Source organism: Rhinatrema bivittatum, chromosome 11 (genome assembly GCF_901001135.1).
Source record: "Rhinatrema bivittatum chromosome 11, aRhiBiv1.1, whole genome shotgun sequence".
Lineage (NCBI taxonomy): Eukaryota > Metazoa > Chordata > Amphibia > Gymnophiona > Rhinatrematidae > Rhinatrema > Rhinatrema bivittatum.
In genome coordinates, this window is record NC_042625.1 from 64,314,167 (window position 1) to 64,331,781 (window position 17,615).

A 17,615-nucleotide genomic window follows, 5' to 3' on the forward strand; every position below is an offset into this window, starting at 1 on the left:
GCTTCGCACCTCTGGAGCCCTGTCGGGAACTCTCTCTGGCTGGTCTACGGGTCCCTTGAAAGGACTGCTTCCTTCCTGAATGCTGCTTCTGCATAGAGCCTGAAGAATATCTGCTCAAGCGAAATCTTCCAACGGAGCATCCTGGCCAGGCTCCGCAGAGGTTCTTAAGAGGGTCCTGCCAAGCACTGCACTGGCCCACCTGCACCTGCACACGTGCTCCTTCACTAGGAACCTCCCACTCGCCATCCTGGTTCCTGCTTGCCTCTGGGCAAATTACCCACCCATAAGCTATCCCCTCATGGTTTCTAGGGACACTGAAACCCTGAACAACCCAAGGATCACAGAATTCCTAGAAAAACACACACAGATCAAATTCAAACAATACCATGATTGTTAATCAGACCAAGATAGGCAGAGCTAACAAACTAATAAGTTTATTAACAAAATGTGGGAACAGTGAATGGAAAAACATTAAATTTGCTGTCAGAATAGGTAAAAGAACAAGGATTGAACAATAGAAGCTAACTAAACACTTTTCACTACTTATCTAGTGCCAGCCGCCTGGGGAGGTCAGGAAATAGGCTGTCCACAGAGGTAGAACAGGGCCTCAAAACAGAGATCTGCTCTCCCTGTAGACCCAGCCCAGAATAGAGAGTTCTAGCACTTTCAGGGCTAGTTCTCTGTCTGCAGGGCCAATCAGTGCATACAGTACTAACAATTACTTCCTGACCAATGGCCATTCTGACATAGTTTACTGGCCAATAGCATTGCAGGATGTTTCAATCTTGCATTTCCTCAGGCTGCTGGGCAAGCTTCTATTTGAGTCAAGGCAGCAACCAAAGCCCCTGCCTGAACTACAGTGCAGAGGTCAAACATCACCTGCAGGCCAGCAAGGAGGAAAAGAGCTCTCTGGAGAAAAGTGTCACAAGGCAGAACAATAAACCACAGAGCATGCAAAACCCCTGTTTTGCTACGGAGTAGGATTATCAGTTGGCTCTACTTTTTCCATGTAGGCTGTTTCTGTCCTGGTTTTACCATTGCTTGAATGGAGATGTAGTTCTGATTGAAATTTGAGATTACATTTTCTGTAAAACCAGGATTGGATCAATCTGTCCAGAAAAAAATGAAAACTACTGGCAGCCGTAGAACAGCTGTTTGTACCTGGAGGTCAAGTTCAACTTTTACTGGTTGGTATGAGTATGCCAAAAAAAAAAAAAAAAAAAAGATTGAGTGCAAATGCTGCCCTTCACCTGTTGCAGAGCTGCCAAGTGACCCAGTCTAAAAGGGAAGATTTTAGGTCTGCCCTGGATTTTTCACAACCTCCTTCATCTTGAAGCATTCTGGTACTTGCAGTGCTGACTTAAAATGGTAGATGCAGGGATTACAAATATCGCAATGTACTGAGAGGCAAATTCACAAACTAGAACTGGCCAGAAGTCTCCATGTTTAATTGGGCTCCTTGGCAGCATTGTTCTTGGTAGTTGTGCTCAACCCCAGTATTGCCAAAGACATTCGTCACCTCTGCAGTCAGAGGAATTTTGTGCTTTTCTGCAATAGTTTTCAAATTCCAGCAACATTATTCATGTCAACCTTTTTCAGCATAACAAAGTCCTTTCATTGATGCAAAGTCTTTTTGGCTGCCAGAGCACCTTTACCCATAATCCCTCTCTGTGGTGAGCATTGGTGGAAAGCATTTTTCAGTAATGAAGCTCAGGAATATCATTTATTTTCATTTCATATATTTATATACTGCACCAGTCAGACTAATGCAGTTGCCCAAGGCGGTTTACAGCAAATGCTTTAAATACAAATTTAAGGGAAGCTTGTTCAGGAGGAGATTCGGGCATACCTGAGGGTGTGCTGGGCTGACGGACTGAATGCTGCTAGCGTCGGGGAAACCGACGTCATCTTTGCCCGCCCACCGCACCTTTTTAAACCTTGGCACGCAGCCGAAGCCACGCACCAAAGGGGCGCACCCCCGGGAGAGAATTTGGAAAGGCTCCTTTTCCCCCTTGGATGGGAAGCAAAAGGAAAGCGAAGACAATTATCTCGATGCCAGCAGTGAGAGCAGTGAAGGGACCGATGGATACTCGTCTTGTCCGGAGGGAGAGTCAGACATTGAGGGATTCTGTTCCTGATATCTCCTTTTCATCAGGGGCCTCAGCTAGTCCTGGCCAAAACCAGTCCTCTCATACTTCCTCTGGACATATTGGTGTTAGTTCACTTTGATCCAGGGGAGACGACGTCCTTATTGTCAACTATTGATAGAGGGAGCATGCAGCTCTTACCGGCTGTGGTCAATATCCCAGCTATCGAGTGTGGCTCATTGCCGTCAGCTACTTCTCAGCCAGTGGAATTAGGTTTGGATATTTTCTTTCTATTCCCATTTGTTTACTTTTCTTTATTTCATTGTATAATGAATGTTAAGAATTTGATAAAATATAAATTAAAAAAAATACAAATTTAAAACATTAAAATCAGTTAAACATTAAAAATTTAAAACGTATATGAGAAACTAACACTTCTCCCATCTGTTAATAATCATTTTGGAAAAAGCCAAGTTTTAACTTTCTTCCTAAACAATAAATAATTTGTTTGCAACCAAATTTGCCTAGGCAAAATATTCCAGAGCTGAGGGGGGATATGATAGAGGTGTTTAAAATCATGAGAGGTCTAGAACGGGTAGATGTGAACTGGTTATTTAGTCTTTCAGATAATAGAAAGACTAGGGGGCGCTCCATGAAGTTAGCATGGGGCACATTTAAAACTAATCGGAGAAAGTTCTTTTTCACTCAATGAACAATTAAACTCTGTAATTTGTTGCCAGAGGATGTGGTTAGTGCAGTTAGTATAGCTGTGTTTAAAAAAGGATTGGATAAGTTCTTGGAGGAGAAGTCCATTACCTGCTATTAATTAAGTTGACTTAGAAAATAGCCACTGCCATTAGCAATGGTAACATGGAATAGACTTAGTTTTTGGGTACTTGCCAGGTTCTTATGGCCTGGATTGGCCACTGTTGGAAACAGGATGCTGGGCTTGGTGGACCCTTGGTCTGACCCAGTATGGCATGTTCTTATGTTCTTATGTACCCCTCCAATTGAAACCATTCTCTTATGGTTTCCTCCTTTATGCACTTCCTTCCTTGATGGAATCTGCAATAAAACCCCAGTGTTATAGGGACCAGGACTCAGAAACCGTGACTATGACAGCAGATAAGGAACGAAAGACCCATCTCATCCGCCCAGCACTTTTTCATTTATTTATTTATATTCCATTGTTTTTGGTATTGACAGAGGAAAGAACAGTCATCCATTCCTGAAACTCTTATTTTGTCTAGTTTCAGCTCATTTCAGGAAATACACATGTGGCAGGCAGTCTTATTTCTCCGACACTGTTTATGTAAGAGAAAATAAGGCTAGGGCTTAAGGCTGTTTCTAGGTGGTCTGCAGACCACTGCTGGTGGTTGTTTGGGAACCATCCCTTTTTTCCCCTGTAAATATCATACCAGAACAATAAGCTGTACTACCACAAGTTGTTTCCTGAAATTGCACAAACAGAGGAGTTCAGGAACTGGTGAGAGACCTTTTCCTTCCAAAGCTTTCCTACCCACAAGCCTTCTTGAACTGGAGCAACTGTCTATGCCCGCATCCCACTGTATCTCAGCTTGTAGGAACAGGAACTATTGCCCAAATACAATCAAGACTCCATCTATACCCACCCATTTATTCAGATCCAGCCTAGAAACTCTCCTTTTTCAGGCCACTTAACCCCTAGTTCTCCTGATCACAGCCTTGTTGGTTTTCCATAATAAATGAAATTTTCAGAGTCTCTTATTTGCCCTGTATGTTTGTCGTGATTAGATTGTAAGCTGTTATGTGTATTTGTACAACACTATGTGCATCTGCTAGCACTACAAACATGAGTAGCAGTAGTACGAATTTATTATGTTTGTGCTCCAATCACAGGGAATTATGAGTAACAACACTTTGCACAAGAAAATGGTCATAGACATACACCTAAAGTGTGACAGCAGAAAAGGACCATAAGGCCCTCTTGTTTCTCTCCAGGTTAATTTGTATTAAAATGCCTTGATCTCTTTTCCCCTTCATGCCTTTGTAACTTGGGATCCCCTGTGCTTGTCCCATGTTTTCTTGAATTCTCTTACTGTCTCCACCACCTCCACTGGAAGGCTATTCCTTGCACCACCCCACCCTTTCTGTGAAGATACATTATCTAATGATACCCTCCCCCACCCTAAGAGCGTCATATCGTGACCTCTTGTTCTAGAACTTTATTGCCACTAAAAATTGTTTGCTTCTTGTCCATTATTAATACCTTTGAGGTATTTGAATGTCTCATATCCACCCTATATTTCTTTTTACATGATTTGTTCAGTTGCACATTATATGCTTTCTCACTAGTGCTTTATTGCTCAGCCACTATTTTTGTAGTGAAAAAAAGATGGTGCAACCCAGGCTACCTCAAGGCTGGCGGGGACTGTCTTTATCTTTGTGAAAGCAGTATCTGAACATTGAAATATTCTGCCACACGTTATATTTTCTGAAAGGAGACTAACTGAACATAAGAACATGCCAACCTGGGCCAGTCCATTAGCCCAGCATCCTGTCTCCAACAGTGGCCAAGCCAAGTCATAAGTATCTGGCAAGTACTCAGACATTAAATAGATCTCCATCTACTATTCCTTATTGATTAATAAGAATTTATGGACTTCTCCTCTAGGAACTTATCCAAACTTTTTTTAAACCCAGTTACACTAATTGTCATAACCACATCCTCTGGCAATTAATTCCAGATCTAAATTATGTACTGAGTTAAAAATAATTGTCTTCGATTTGTTTTAAATGAGCTATTTTCTAACTTCATGGAGTGCCCCCTAGTCCTTCTATTATCTGAGAGAGTAAATAACTGATTCACAATCACTCATTCTAGACCTCTCATGATTTTATAGACCTCTATCATATCCCCCCTCAGCCTTCTCTTCTCCAAGCAAAACAGTCCTAACCTCTTTAGTCTTTCCTCATAGGGCAGTCGTTCCATGCCCCCTTATCATTTTGGTCGCTCTTCTCTGCACTTTCTGCACCCAAGAAGAAAGGAGAGATGGGGGGGATGGGTTGGACAGAGAATTCAAATATTTTAAAGGTATAGATAATGTATAAAAAGCAAACTTTTTTCAGTGGAAAGGAAATTCTAAACCAATTGGCTGGCTTACTTCTGTAAAACAATACTTAGAATAACAGAATTGTGAGGTAGTAAAAAGTGATAAAGTAAAATAAGAGCTTTACCTGCACTGGGCAAAGATAGTTGAGGACTATCTAAGCAATGCAATCAATACACTGTAATTAGCACAGCTATTGCTTCACTGTGACATCTGAACCATGATAATTGTTTGGATTAATTACTTTCTTGCAAATTACTGCTCACTGAAAATCCCTCATGAAGATCCACTATATTGACGAGCACAAAGATGCGTTGGGGGAACTTTGCAGAGACAAGCTTGGGTTTTACTGCCACTGGAGGGATGAAGCTGAATTTACTACAGAAGAACCACTGAAGGGTTTAGCCTCCAGCTTCGGGCCTGCAAGAGGAACCAGAATTAGCCAGACACATCCTGAACTAGTCTATTTAATTGAAGCAACATGATTCTTCCTTACATGTATATAAAAGCATCACTAGGAAATTCCCTCCTCTTTCTTGTTACTAACCCTGCAGTGCAAACCCCCATTTTCTAACATATAAACATAATAACACAGTAATGACAGCAGAAAAAGACCAAATGGGCCATCTAGTCTACCCAGCAATTTGCTTATGATAGTAACAACTGCTTCCAGATTACCCCCATGGGTTCTATTAAGCATAGTAATTGCTACTCCGTGCAGGTTACCCCCATATTTTCTATTAAGAGTAGTAACTGCCGCTCCATGTAGGTTACCTCCATGCTTTCTGTTAAGGGTAGTAACTGCCACTCCATGCAGGTTACCTCTGTGCTTTCTGTTAAGGGTAGTAACTGCCACTTCATGCAGGTTACCCCCATATTTTCTATTAAGAGTAGTAACTGTCGCTCCATGCAGGTTTCCTCTATGCTTTCTGTTAAGAGTAGTAACTGCCGCTCCATGTAGGTTACCTCTATGCTTTCTGTTAAGGGTAGTAACTGCCACTTCGTGCAGGTTACCCCCATGTGTTCTGTTAAGGGTAGTAACTGCCACTTTGTGCAGGTTACCCCCATGTGTTCTGTTAAGGGTAGTAACTGCCACTCTGTGCAGGTTTCCTCTATGCTTTCTGTTAAGAGTAGTAACTGCCACTTCGTGCAGGTTACCCCCATGTGTTCAGTTAAGGATAGTAACTGCCACTCCGTGCAGGTTTCCTCTATGCTTTCTGTTAAGAGTAGTAACTGCCACTTCGTGCAGTTTACCCCCATGTGTTCTGTTAAGGATAGTAACTGCCACTCCGTGCAGGTTTCCTCTATGCTTTCTGTTAAGAGTAGTAACTGCCGCTCCGTGTAGGTTACCTCTATGCTTTCTGTTAAGAGTAGTAACTGCCACTCCATGCAGGTTACCTCTGAGCTTTCTGTTAAGGGTCTGTGCAGATTACTCCCATGCAGAAATGTTGTACCATCCCTTTCTTTAAGTCTTTAGGGATCTCTAAAGTATCTTTCTGTCCAGAGCTGGGGAAAGCCATGGATATCATCCTCATCGTTTGTTTATCTCATGCTCTTCCAGCAGATGAGTTCAGAACATGTTACAACATGGAGAGGTTTACAGTAGTCAACATGTACATCAGTAATGACAAGTTACCATATAATGTGGAGCTTACCCCTAGCTAAACAGGTCATTGAAAAGCTATTTTTTTTCCACCAGTAGACAAAGAGCAGTTCCGGTGTAAAGTAATTTTCCTATCCCAAGGTGAGCTGAGAGCTGTGGCAGGCACAGCTCAAAGAAAAGATCCAGTTTCTTTTGCTGACAGAATGACTGAGGAACCGTGACAGATTCATCTGATGTCGGAATTAGTAAAATATTTTGTCTGTTTTTATCTTATCCTGATTTATTTTCTTTTAGTGTATTTATAAAAGTAATTTAGTCTTTCAGTTTTGATATATTAAAAGCACTGCAGGTAGAGGGGGAGCTGCTCGTGCAGACGGGGTTTGTGTCTTCTCTGTCTGCTTTACATCTCTCCCCAGTCGTCGTCCTCTTCATAACTAGGGTAAATGCACAGGGCCAGTGCAAAGGTATTAGTTGTGGGTAGGCAACACTTCAGCCAGCACCCCTACCCCAGTTCAGTTTTGCTGCCTTCCCCAAAACTGTGGCATTATAGGCAGCAGCCTAGTCCTCCCAGTGCTTCCACCAGCCCTGTGAACATATTGGGGTAGATTTTAAAAGAAGCGCGATCAGCCTACTTTTGCTTGCGCATCAGACTCAAGCAAAAGTACGCTGGATTTTAGTAGATACGCGCGGAGCCGCGTGTATCCACTAAAATCCTGGATCGGCGCGCGCAAGGCTATCGATTTTGTATAGCCTGCGCGCGCCGAGCCGCGCTGCCTCCCCCCGTTCCCTCCAAGGCCGCTCCGAAATCGGAGCGGCCTTGGAGGGAACTTTCCTTTGCCCTCCCCTCACCTTCCCCTCCCTTCCCCTACCTAACCCACCCGCCCGGCCCTGTCTACACCCCCCCCTTACCTTTGTCGGGGGATTTACGCCTCCCGGAGGGAGACGTAAATCCCCGCGCGCCAGCGGGCCTGCTGCGCGCCGGGCCGCGACCTGGGGGCGGGTACGAAGGGCGCGGCCACGCCCCCGGGCCGTAGCCACGCCCCGTACCCGCCCCCAAAACGCTGCCGACACGCCCCCGGAACGCCGTGACGACCGGGCCCGCCCCCCGACACGCCCCCCTCCGAGAACCCCGGGACTTACGCGAGTCCCGGGGCTCTGCGCGCGCCGGGAGGCCTATGTAAAATAGGCTTCCCGGCGCGCAGGGCCCTGCTCGCCTAAATCCGCCCGGTTTTGGGCGGATTTAGGCGAGCAGGGCTCTGAAAATCTACCCCTTAATGTTTATTTCGTTTCTGTAGTTTACCGAAACAAAATAAACATTAAACAATAACAAAACGAGGCCTCTCCAGGCCCCTCTGCACCCCATCTCTCACACCCCCCAAAAATTGCTAGGGCCAGAAACCTCCCTGGTCCCTACTTATCCTGTTTGTGGGGTGTTCTGTCACTGTGGCTGGCTCGAGGCCTAGGTCCAGTCAGAGGGTCAGGTCCTGTCATTAAGGCTTTGGCCCAGGTCCAACATTAAGGCCTGCCCTGGGGACCCAGCTCATAGGCTGGACCCAAAGGATGACACTTAGGCTCAGGCCCAGACATCCTCTTCCATCTGTCCTCTTGAAATGACATCTTCCACTTGGAAGAAGTGCTGGAGTGACATCACTCTGGCACCTTCCTCCTGAGCGAAGGCACCATGTTGATGTATGGCCATACATGGTGCTCTCTGCTCTGGCGATTTTGTCCATCCTTTGGGCCAGACCCTGGCATCAGGCCTGGACCTGGGCTGAGGCCTTAGTAATGGGTTTCCAGGGCAGTTCCTGGTGTCAGGCCTGGGCCTTGACCAAGGCCACAGCACAGGACCTGGCCTCCAGACTGGGCCCTGGTGTTCGGCCTGAACCTAGGCTGACGCCTCAGGCCAGCCATGTTGACAGGACCCCCATCGATGGAGTAAGTGGGAGCCAGGGAGTTTTCTGGCCCCGGAAATTTATGGGGGTGCCCTGAAGGTTTTTCCTTTTTTTTTTTTTTCCCAAAATGAAACGAAATAAAAACCAATACAATCTCATTGATTTTTAATTTGAAAATGTTATAAAATGAAATAGGAAATATCGTTTCATTTCCTATTTTATTTCAAACAAATGCACATCCCTAATATACTGCAGCTCCTTGTCATGGGGGAGAGGTTGAGCTAATCCTGATTTTTAGGACCATTGCTGGGGAGCCTTGCAACTTTCCTTCCCCATGGCACTTACTGTTTCCCCACCCTCTTGCTGGGTAGTTGTGCAGCTCCAGCCCCCATGTCAGGGGAAGCTGGGTTGCTGTTAGCCAACCTGGGGAGCACATGTGCACATCCAGGAGTGGGGGAGTGGGCAGCGGGATGGAAGTATATGGATAATGACCAGTAGTGCACAGCTTGCTCCATTTTATGGATTGTCCCTGGCGCACACTTCTCTTGCCCACCTGTAGTGATGGTCCTGCTGGTTCTATCCCATTGTATGCATAGAGATGCATGTAGTGGGATAAAACCAAGACTGGTTCAGCTTATCTACCTTGACTTGGGGCCGCATGGTCACCCTGTTCCAGAGGTGGCTAACTCCAGTCCTCAAAAGCCACAAATGGGTCTTTTTTTTTTTTTTTTGGGATATCCACAGTGAATATGCTTGAGAGAGATTTGCATGCATTGCTTCCATTGTAGGCACATCTACCTATGCATATTTATTACAGATGTTCTGAAACCCAGGCCTTTTGGTGGATCTTGAGGACCAGAGTTGCCCTATTCATTACCCTCCTGTTCTTCCCATATTCATACCCCCCCTCCCCCGCCTTCCTTCTTGCTTCATAGTGCTCCTTAAACCACTCCCTGCCTTCTCTATATAAAACAGCGTTTGCCACACATGGAACACTTTAAATAGAAGCTCCCCAGCTTTGTACTCAAAGGAGGTATCTATTCCATGGGATTTTTCTTTTGGGTCAGTCTGTGTTTTCTGCATCTCCTCATGCTTTTTTTTTTTTTTTGCTTTTTTTTTGGATGAAATTCCCATCCTCAGTAAATGCCTGTGCCCAGAATCCTCTGGGGCTGAACAAATCTGCAAATGAGGTCCTAGAGCCTGCCGAGGCTCTTGTTGCCATAGGAACGGCTGGGGTGCTGCAGCCGGCAGGCTGCCAGGGCCAGAGTCAAAGCAGGAGGAAACGGGATGATTATATGCATCTCCCATTATCTGCACTAATTACAAGTCAAACGGGGATGCACAGAAGACAGCCTGGTTGGCAGTGGCACCCAAAGGTTGAACCTTAATATCAGTCTCGGTGACAGTTTAAAAACAAATAGTCATTAATGGCTTTGGTTAATAATTAAGCATTTAAACGCAGCAGAGAGGGTTTTACTAAGCGATTTTACTAAGCCATTACCAAATGCCTAGGGTGCATTATAAGGCTAATGTCCAAGTGAATTGGTCACCTGAGAGGAGTTACAGTGACCAAGGAATGCATGACCTGAAACAAAAGCATGTTAGGGAACTGAAATTCTTTTTTTTTTTTTTTTTTTGTAATAAACAATTTTATTGTTGTCAATGAAAGAGAAAACCATTATAAAAAGGTAAAAAGAGAAGACAAATCACAAGATAACAGTCAAGAAATGACAACAATGATTTTACAGTAATAATACCCCCCTTCCTCCCATCCTAAGAAACAAAATTTATGGGATAACATACAACAAAGTAAAGCTGAAAGGAAAATAGGGACAGATACAAAACCAATGGAAAATAAGTTTCCTCCAAAGCAAAGAGGGACCCCCAAATAGATTCAAATTTCCTACGAATATGTCGCTTAATGGCAGTTAGTCTACTCATGGTACAAACTGTTGTAATTCTTTATTTTATCTGGCTTTTAAAGTCTTGTGATCACTGACTTGGCAACAGAACGTCAGGCAAGAAACCAGATAGGCCAGGCTGGGAGAATATTTTAGCTATTTTTGACATTTATATGAAACCCTAAAACCAGGGCAGTGTGCAGCAATTTGCAAATAGGCACCAGGACTCCTCGAGTCTGAAATAGGACTTGGCAGCTCACCTTGGCTCAGCTGGTCGGGCTGATCTAGTCCTGCATTTGCCTCACTGCAGGCATGTAGTTTTGATTTTCTTAGGGATAGCAATGGGAAAAATCAGAACTACAACTCCATGCCTGAAATACGGCAAAACCAGGACCCGATCAGCCTGTTCAGTTGACCTGGGGTGATGTGGCCACCCATACACCAAGGAACTTGCTAACTAAAAGAGTGCTTGAGCCGCGGTGAGATAAAGTAACAAAAGCAGGACTTGAAGTTGGGTCTCCATGTCCCCAGCCCAAATCACTCTAAGCACAAGGCTGGTCCTTCTCCCTTGTATCACCACATTATTGTAGCTCAGTGATAGGGCAACTCGAGGGGAGGGGGGCAGTTTTATTCTCCACCCTGCAGTATGCCCAACTGAAGCCAAGAAGTGATTCCCCACCCCATGGGTACTATCATAGCCAGATAAAGAAGTGCCTTTCTGTTGTTGTGGAGGGAATGGTTTATGTTCATCATTTGGATTGCATTTGATTATTTTGTGATGTCCATTAGCAGCAAAAGCCCTGATGTAATAAGACGTTGAGTAAAAGACGTGCACCGAACTTCAGCATACATTTTTCTTTATTCACAGGTTAAAAAAAAAGTTAAACTCGCAATGCAGAGAGCTAATGGTATACTAAAGTATTGTGAGCTTTTAAACAAAGTGCACTAACCTCATAAATGTGCACACAAAGACATGCTTAGTACGCATAAAATATGATTTATGTGCATCAGTCATGTTTTCTACACACAGAACATATTTTTAAGCACAGAGAACATGCTTTGTGCACAAATCGTGTTTTATGTGATTTTTATATTCTTTTTGGCACTTCAGAACAGATTACATGCAGGTACTGTAGGTATTTTCCTGTCTCCAGAGGGCTTGCAATCTTGAGGCCAGTGCAATAAAATGCACTCAGCCTACTGCACGAGTCTATGCGCATTTGGGCAGGTGTTTTGGGCACGCTAGGCTTGCACACAAATCAATAAGGAGAATAGTGCCTCCAAAACACGCACCCAAACAAATGCATAGTTGATAGCACCCATCCTATGTAAATTCCATGTAGATGAGGCTATTAGCATTACTCCCCCCCCCCCCCCCCCCATGCAGAAAATTGCAGGGCACCCAATGCACACTTTGCATCGTGGTAAATTTAACTCCAGCTGCAGAGGCGGAGTAAAGTCAATTTGCGAGCCAAAGGCTCATGAGAAATAAAAAAAAATATGGTCCTCTGTGTGTCCTCCTACTGAGTATCGTTGTGACACTTAAATGTACTGCTTATGGTACTGAAAAATAAATGTATTGGCTTGATTAAAAAAAAATAATTCTTATGAATGCATAGTTAAGTGCCCCTTGCTGTGGGCGTCTTCAGCAACATAACACGGAAATTGGCCTGAAGAAGCGGGATAAAACCAGATGCTCATATTGAGCACCTGTTGCAGTTATGGCTGCCTGATGCATTTGGAGAGCTATGGACATACAATTCTCCCCTTTTTTTATGCAGCCCCTCTTTTAAATACTGCCTTGGGCACCCAAGGTGATGGAGGGTAAAGTAACTTGCCTCAGGTTATACGGTGTGACAGTAGGAATATGAACCGTGAGTCTTTCTGGTTTATAGGCCATTGCTCTAACCACTAGCCTACTCCTCTACTCCCAAATCCAGCCTCCCCACACCCTGAACTGCAGGCTTAGCCCCCTAGACTAATACTAGGTCCAGAAACTTTACGGTACCTCTGACCAGGAGTTAAATTTCCAGAGTTAAGCCAGCACACCTCCCTGCAGCACTGGGGAGTAATAGCTAATGCCTTTCATTAACATAGGATTTGCATGGCAGCGCACTAAATTGTGTGCATAGTTTTATTCACGTTGGTGCGCAGATTTTTTTTGTGCACTAAACTCCTTATTAAATCAGGAGTAAAGTTGTACACAGAAAAATGTGTACACAACTACACATTAACCTGTGCATACAGCAGAGCGCACCTGATTACAACAGGACCAATGTCAGGCTAAAACATGGCTAAGTGCATTTAATAAAAAATGTTCTACTTATAGCAAATTGTGGTGTCCATGACTTTAAGTCTGTATTGCTTTTGTGCAAGGATTTAAGGCTCTCCATACTCACAGTGAACCCAAACAAATATCTTTCACCTATTCCAGTTTTTATAGGGGGTGCAGCACCACCCCAGCTAGGACTGTAGTTCTGTAAGCTATCAGGTTTAAAAATATTCTCTCTGTAAATTACAACTGCAGCACTAGCCCTTGGTGGCAGGACACAGAGCTCTTTTCCCTTTGGAGTCCAATGCCCATATTCGCTGAATCCCTCTCATAGGTGTCACTGTCATGTGAAGACTGCGACTCCTCCTCCCCAAAAGCCCCCCATCCATGGAGGGGCTGTTAATGTTGCTGTCACTGCCTCCCTAGTTGTGGCTGGCCTGCGCAACTAGAGCCAGATCCAGGAATCAAAACCAGTACCGTCACTGGCCCAGTCTCTACCCTTATATTTCTTTTTTATATATTGCTGCACTATGGCATGCCAATATGGCGGCCGATTATCTTACAGCCATCAGTATCCAAGGTCATATCTAGTACCTGCTGGATCACATCAGCGAGTTTTCTGTTGTATGGTGAAGGTGAGCAGACGAAGCCTTCTCTCTTCCAATGTTTCAGTGCATTTTTCAACTTTCTTACTTTGTCGTCTGTGATAGCAGTTTCAAATATTATAGCACCTTTCAGCCAAATGAGTTCTCATATTAGTATTGGAAAAGGACATGCAGCTGTGTCTGGGATGGATAGCCCAGCAGTATCAGATCTGAATGGGAAAGGCAAAGGGAGACAACATGACTTGGAGAAGCAGCAGCAGCAGCAGAGCAAAATTGAACTCCTCACCCAGGCTATCTCCTAAATGAAGTTGGGAGGCTGCATGGATGTAGAACTGCCAGCCAGCCCAGCCCGCTCGCCTTGACTGGCTCCGTGAGATGTCTTCATTCCTGCTTAATGTGCTTTGGTTTTTCAGGTTGCTTAAACTGTAGCCGGGTAACAGAACTGACCGAGCGCCTCAGCTCCTTGGAAGCAAAGGTAAGTCTCTTTCTCTGCGGTGAAGAGAGGGCCAGAATCCTCCCAAAACAACGTGGTGATATTAACTGGGGACCGACAGTGCAGCAGTGCGGAGGCGCAGTCCTCTTATAGGAGAACACTTAACCTCACAATGCAAAGTTAGCCAATTGTCCAGCCAAGCCAGGCCATTGGAATGGCAGAGCACTGCTGGAGAAATCATTCCGCTAATTCAGATACTATGGGGCCTTTTTAATGTTGGGGGTGGGGGTGAGCCATTTAATTTTCGAGCTTAAGAATGACTCAAAACATAGATCTATAAAGTATCAGCACAGGAAGAGCAGGAGAAGTGCTGCACTGAAGTGACAGCTGCCATTCACTCCTACTTCAGCCTGCACTGATTTGAATTCCCAGCAGCACAAATAATTGGCTTGGTAAAGGAATGCTTTCTTATTATACTGGTAACACTGAAAAGGAACTGATTTACTACTTTTAACCAGGTCTGCTCATCCTGGGTTATAATTAGGGCTTCTGATTTTAGTTTCAACTGATGCAAAAAAAAAAATAAAAATAAAACAATTGTTTCTTTAGATAAATACTGGAAAAGCACCACTTCCCCTAGTACTCTCTCACCCCTCATTTGCCTATCCTGGATCCTCCGCTTTGTTTTTATGCCTTTTCCGTGCTGACTCCTCAGCTGCACAAATGAATGCATTTGATTCAACCATAAAAGGTACCCAACAATAGTTCCCGTTCTGCAAAAACACCAATAAACACTGATTTTGGTTCACCCAAAGAACGCCTAATTAGCTGGAACATAAACACCTAAATTTACAATCTATAAATGTAGCAGGTCTTCCTTTTCTGGTGCCTTATCCTCAATGAGGGATGCTGAGGGTCCGGATCCATGTCAGGACGGGGAGGAAGACTTATCTTCTGGGACTCCTGGTGTGATCAATCACAATCTCTGTGAACACTTCACACTCTAGGCTGAATAACTCCAGAAGGTGCCAGATGGTAAAATATAAGTGCAGGGAAGCAAGAATCAACACCACAAGCAGAAACCATGAAGCAAACCAGGGTCCATCTATTCCCTTTCAAGTCCAGCTAGGATGGAAAGAGGTAAAAGAAAAGCTCTGGATTCTGGAATTGGTGTTCAAATAAAAGATAGTCTTTATTTATTTATTTATTTATTTATGTAAGCATTTTATTTACCGTTGTTCCAAAAGAAGATCACCACTCTTTACTGTAATTCAAAGAAGAGGATCCAAGCCAAAATCACAAAAATAAGAATCAGCATAGATCCAATGATTACAAAAAGCAGATGATTTCTCTATCCATTGTTTTCTAATCACCTCCCTTCCTGCTCTTGCATCTTCATCCTGAGAAAAGCTATCCTGACTAGTGAGGGTGGGATAGCTAGAAAGACACGCCAAAATCAACCAAAAACTAGTGGAAAAAATATGCCCAAGAAAACTAACCACAATGGGGTTCAAATTTGCAAGAACTTCAAACTGTAATCCAATTATCCAAAGGTCGAAGCTCTTGATTCTTTTATTCAAAAGTCTCTAAATGCCTCTCCACCCTCGTTTTTGCTAGATGCTTGGGTGAAAGGATCTCTGACCCCAATCCTTAAGGTGACGGGGGGAGGTGGGGGAGAAACCCATCCCTTCAGACAGGTAAAATGAAACCACCCCCCCCCCCACAAAGTCATAACGAGATTCTGGATGAATCTCCAACTCCCCTCTTACTCACTGGGCATGCTCCCAGGGTTTATAAACCCCTAGAATTGCCTCGCCCCTAAAAAGGTGGGGATAAAGCAATGGGAGGAATCCCAAACACCGCTATCTCCTACTACTACCCCGAGCTTAGGAAAAGTCCTCTTAGGGAAAAATATTATTGACGAACAAAGCCCCCAGCACATAAACACTTAAAATCAGAAGCCCTAGTCATAACATAACTACAGAGCTGCCAATTTACCCAGTACTAGGAGGGAGATTTTAGTTCAGACATGGATTTCTGAGAATCTCATCCTGATTTATTCTGGTGTCTGCAGTGCTGATTTCAATGGGTATAATTGTGGACCACAAATCCCACCATGCACTGGGATGTAAGTTCAAAACTGGAATTGGGCAAAAAGTCTCCCTTTTGAAACTGGGTGACTTTGGCAGCACTGCCACTACAGAGATTTGTACAAAAGGAGTTTTCAGTTGTATAGTCGTGACTGCTAAGGAGCGGCAGAAACCTGCAGCCTCAAGCACAGGAGAAAGCAGCTGCAAGACTGTCTGTTAAGATGCAGTTTCTTCTTGGAATTTCTTTCACAGGTGGCATTGCTTTCCGTGTCAGACTCCGTGACTCCTGTTCTACCCCACGGTCATCTCCTGGCCAAGGGGGGCACTGTTTCTGCTAATTCCTTCCAACTGTGGGGGTCTCCGGCTGCTCAGGGGAGTCCAGGAGAGGAAGGCACGAAAGGTAAGAGAGCATGGACTTTGCAAGTGTGATAGGAAGAGTTCAAAGCTAGTGAAGCTGGGAGGGTGTGGCATGTATGAAAGAGAAAAGCTGAGCCCCACCATTTAAAATCAGCTAATCTTGCCCTTCTAGTTCTCACTGGACAGATGCTAAAACCAGTATCACTATTTTGGCATCACTGCTGGCAGTCTCAGCAGAGAGCCCAAAGATTGCATAGGTATGGCGGCTGAGTTAGCTTCTCATCCTTAGAGGTGGTCCCCATGCACTATCACTGCCCATACTGTACCTGTCCTGTGGTGAGGCAGTGTGTAAGGGAAGCTTGCACTGCTGCTGCCTATGCTATACCCTGTTCGGCCAAGAGTGGTAAGCGCAATAGTGTTGATACTGTGGCCTCTTTCATAAGCTAACACTATTCCACTATCATTAGGAAAGTTCCATGGATGATCAGACGAGTGTGTAGATGGGACACTGACCAAAGTCCAAAACAAAAGTGGTGCAGGCCATTTCCTTCAGTTTGCTTTCCAAGACTGGGAAATAACTGGGAAGGAAGAGAGACAAGTGAGAGGAGGTCTTGACCTGTCACCGGAGAGAATGGCATTCCATGTCTACCATAATGAGACATCCAGCCTGGAATTCATCAGGAATCCGAATACGTTAGACAAATGGAAAAGGTCAATACACATATTACTGTGAAGGCAGCCATGTTTTGCTACAATGATGGCATAAAAAACCCTGGAGAAATTGGATTGCAGATGCTGTAGACTTTCTAGCACACTTGCTACCAGGAAGGAGTGGAAAACATGAGGGGAGATCTAGAAAAGCTCGAGGAATGGTCTAAAGTTTGGCAACTAAGATTTAATGCTAAAAAAAAAATGGAAAGTAATGCATTTAGTATGCAAAAACCTAAGGGACAGGTTCAGTACTGGAGGTGAAATTCTTCTAAGAACAAAGGATGAGCGGGATCTGAGGGTGATTGTATCTGATGATCTTAAGGTGGCCAAACAGGTGGATAAAGCGATGGCAAAAGCCAGAAACATGCTTGACTGCATAGGGAGAGGAATGGTCAGCAGAAAAAGGGAGGTGATATTGCCCCTGCATAGGTCCCTGGTGAGACCTCACTTGGAATGCTGTGTACAATTCTGGTGACCACACCTTCAAAGGGATATAAACAGGATGAAGTCGGCCCAGAGGATGGCTACTAAAATGGTCAATGGTCTTCGTTCTAAAGCATATGGGGACAGCTCTA

General features: G+C 44.4%; 1 protein-coding gene across 4 annotated transcripts in view; it reads left to right on the forward strand.

Annotated features, from left to right (window-relative positions):
- Positions 1–17,615, forward strand: part of LOC115073549 (EMI domain-containing protein 1-like) — a 231,785-nt gene that overhangs the window by 157,081 nt on the left and 57,089 nt on the right. For all 4 annotated transcript variants that reach the window (XM_029572076.1, XM_029572077.1, XM_029572074.1 and 1 more), the window contains exons 5-6: positions 13,863–13,924; positions 16,225–16,372. In XM_029572076.1, coding sequence (XP_029427936.1) covers positions 13,863–13,924; positions 16,225–16,372 — 210 coding nt within the window. The remainder of the gene's footprint in view (positions 1–13,862; positions 13,925–16,224; positions 16,373–17,615) is intronic.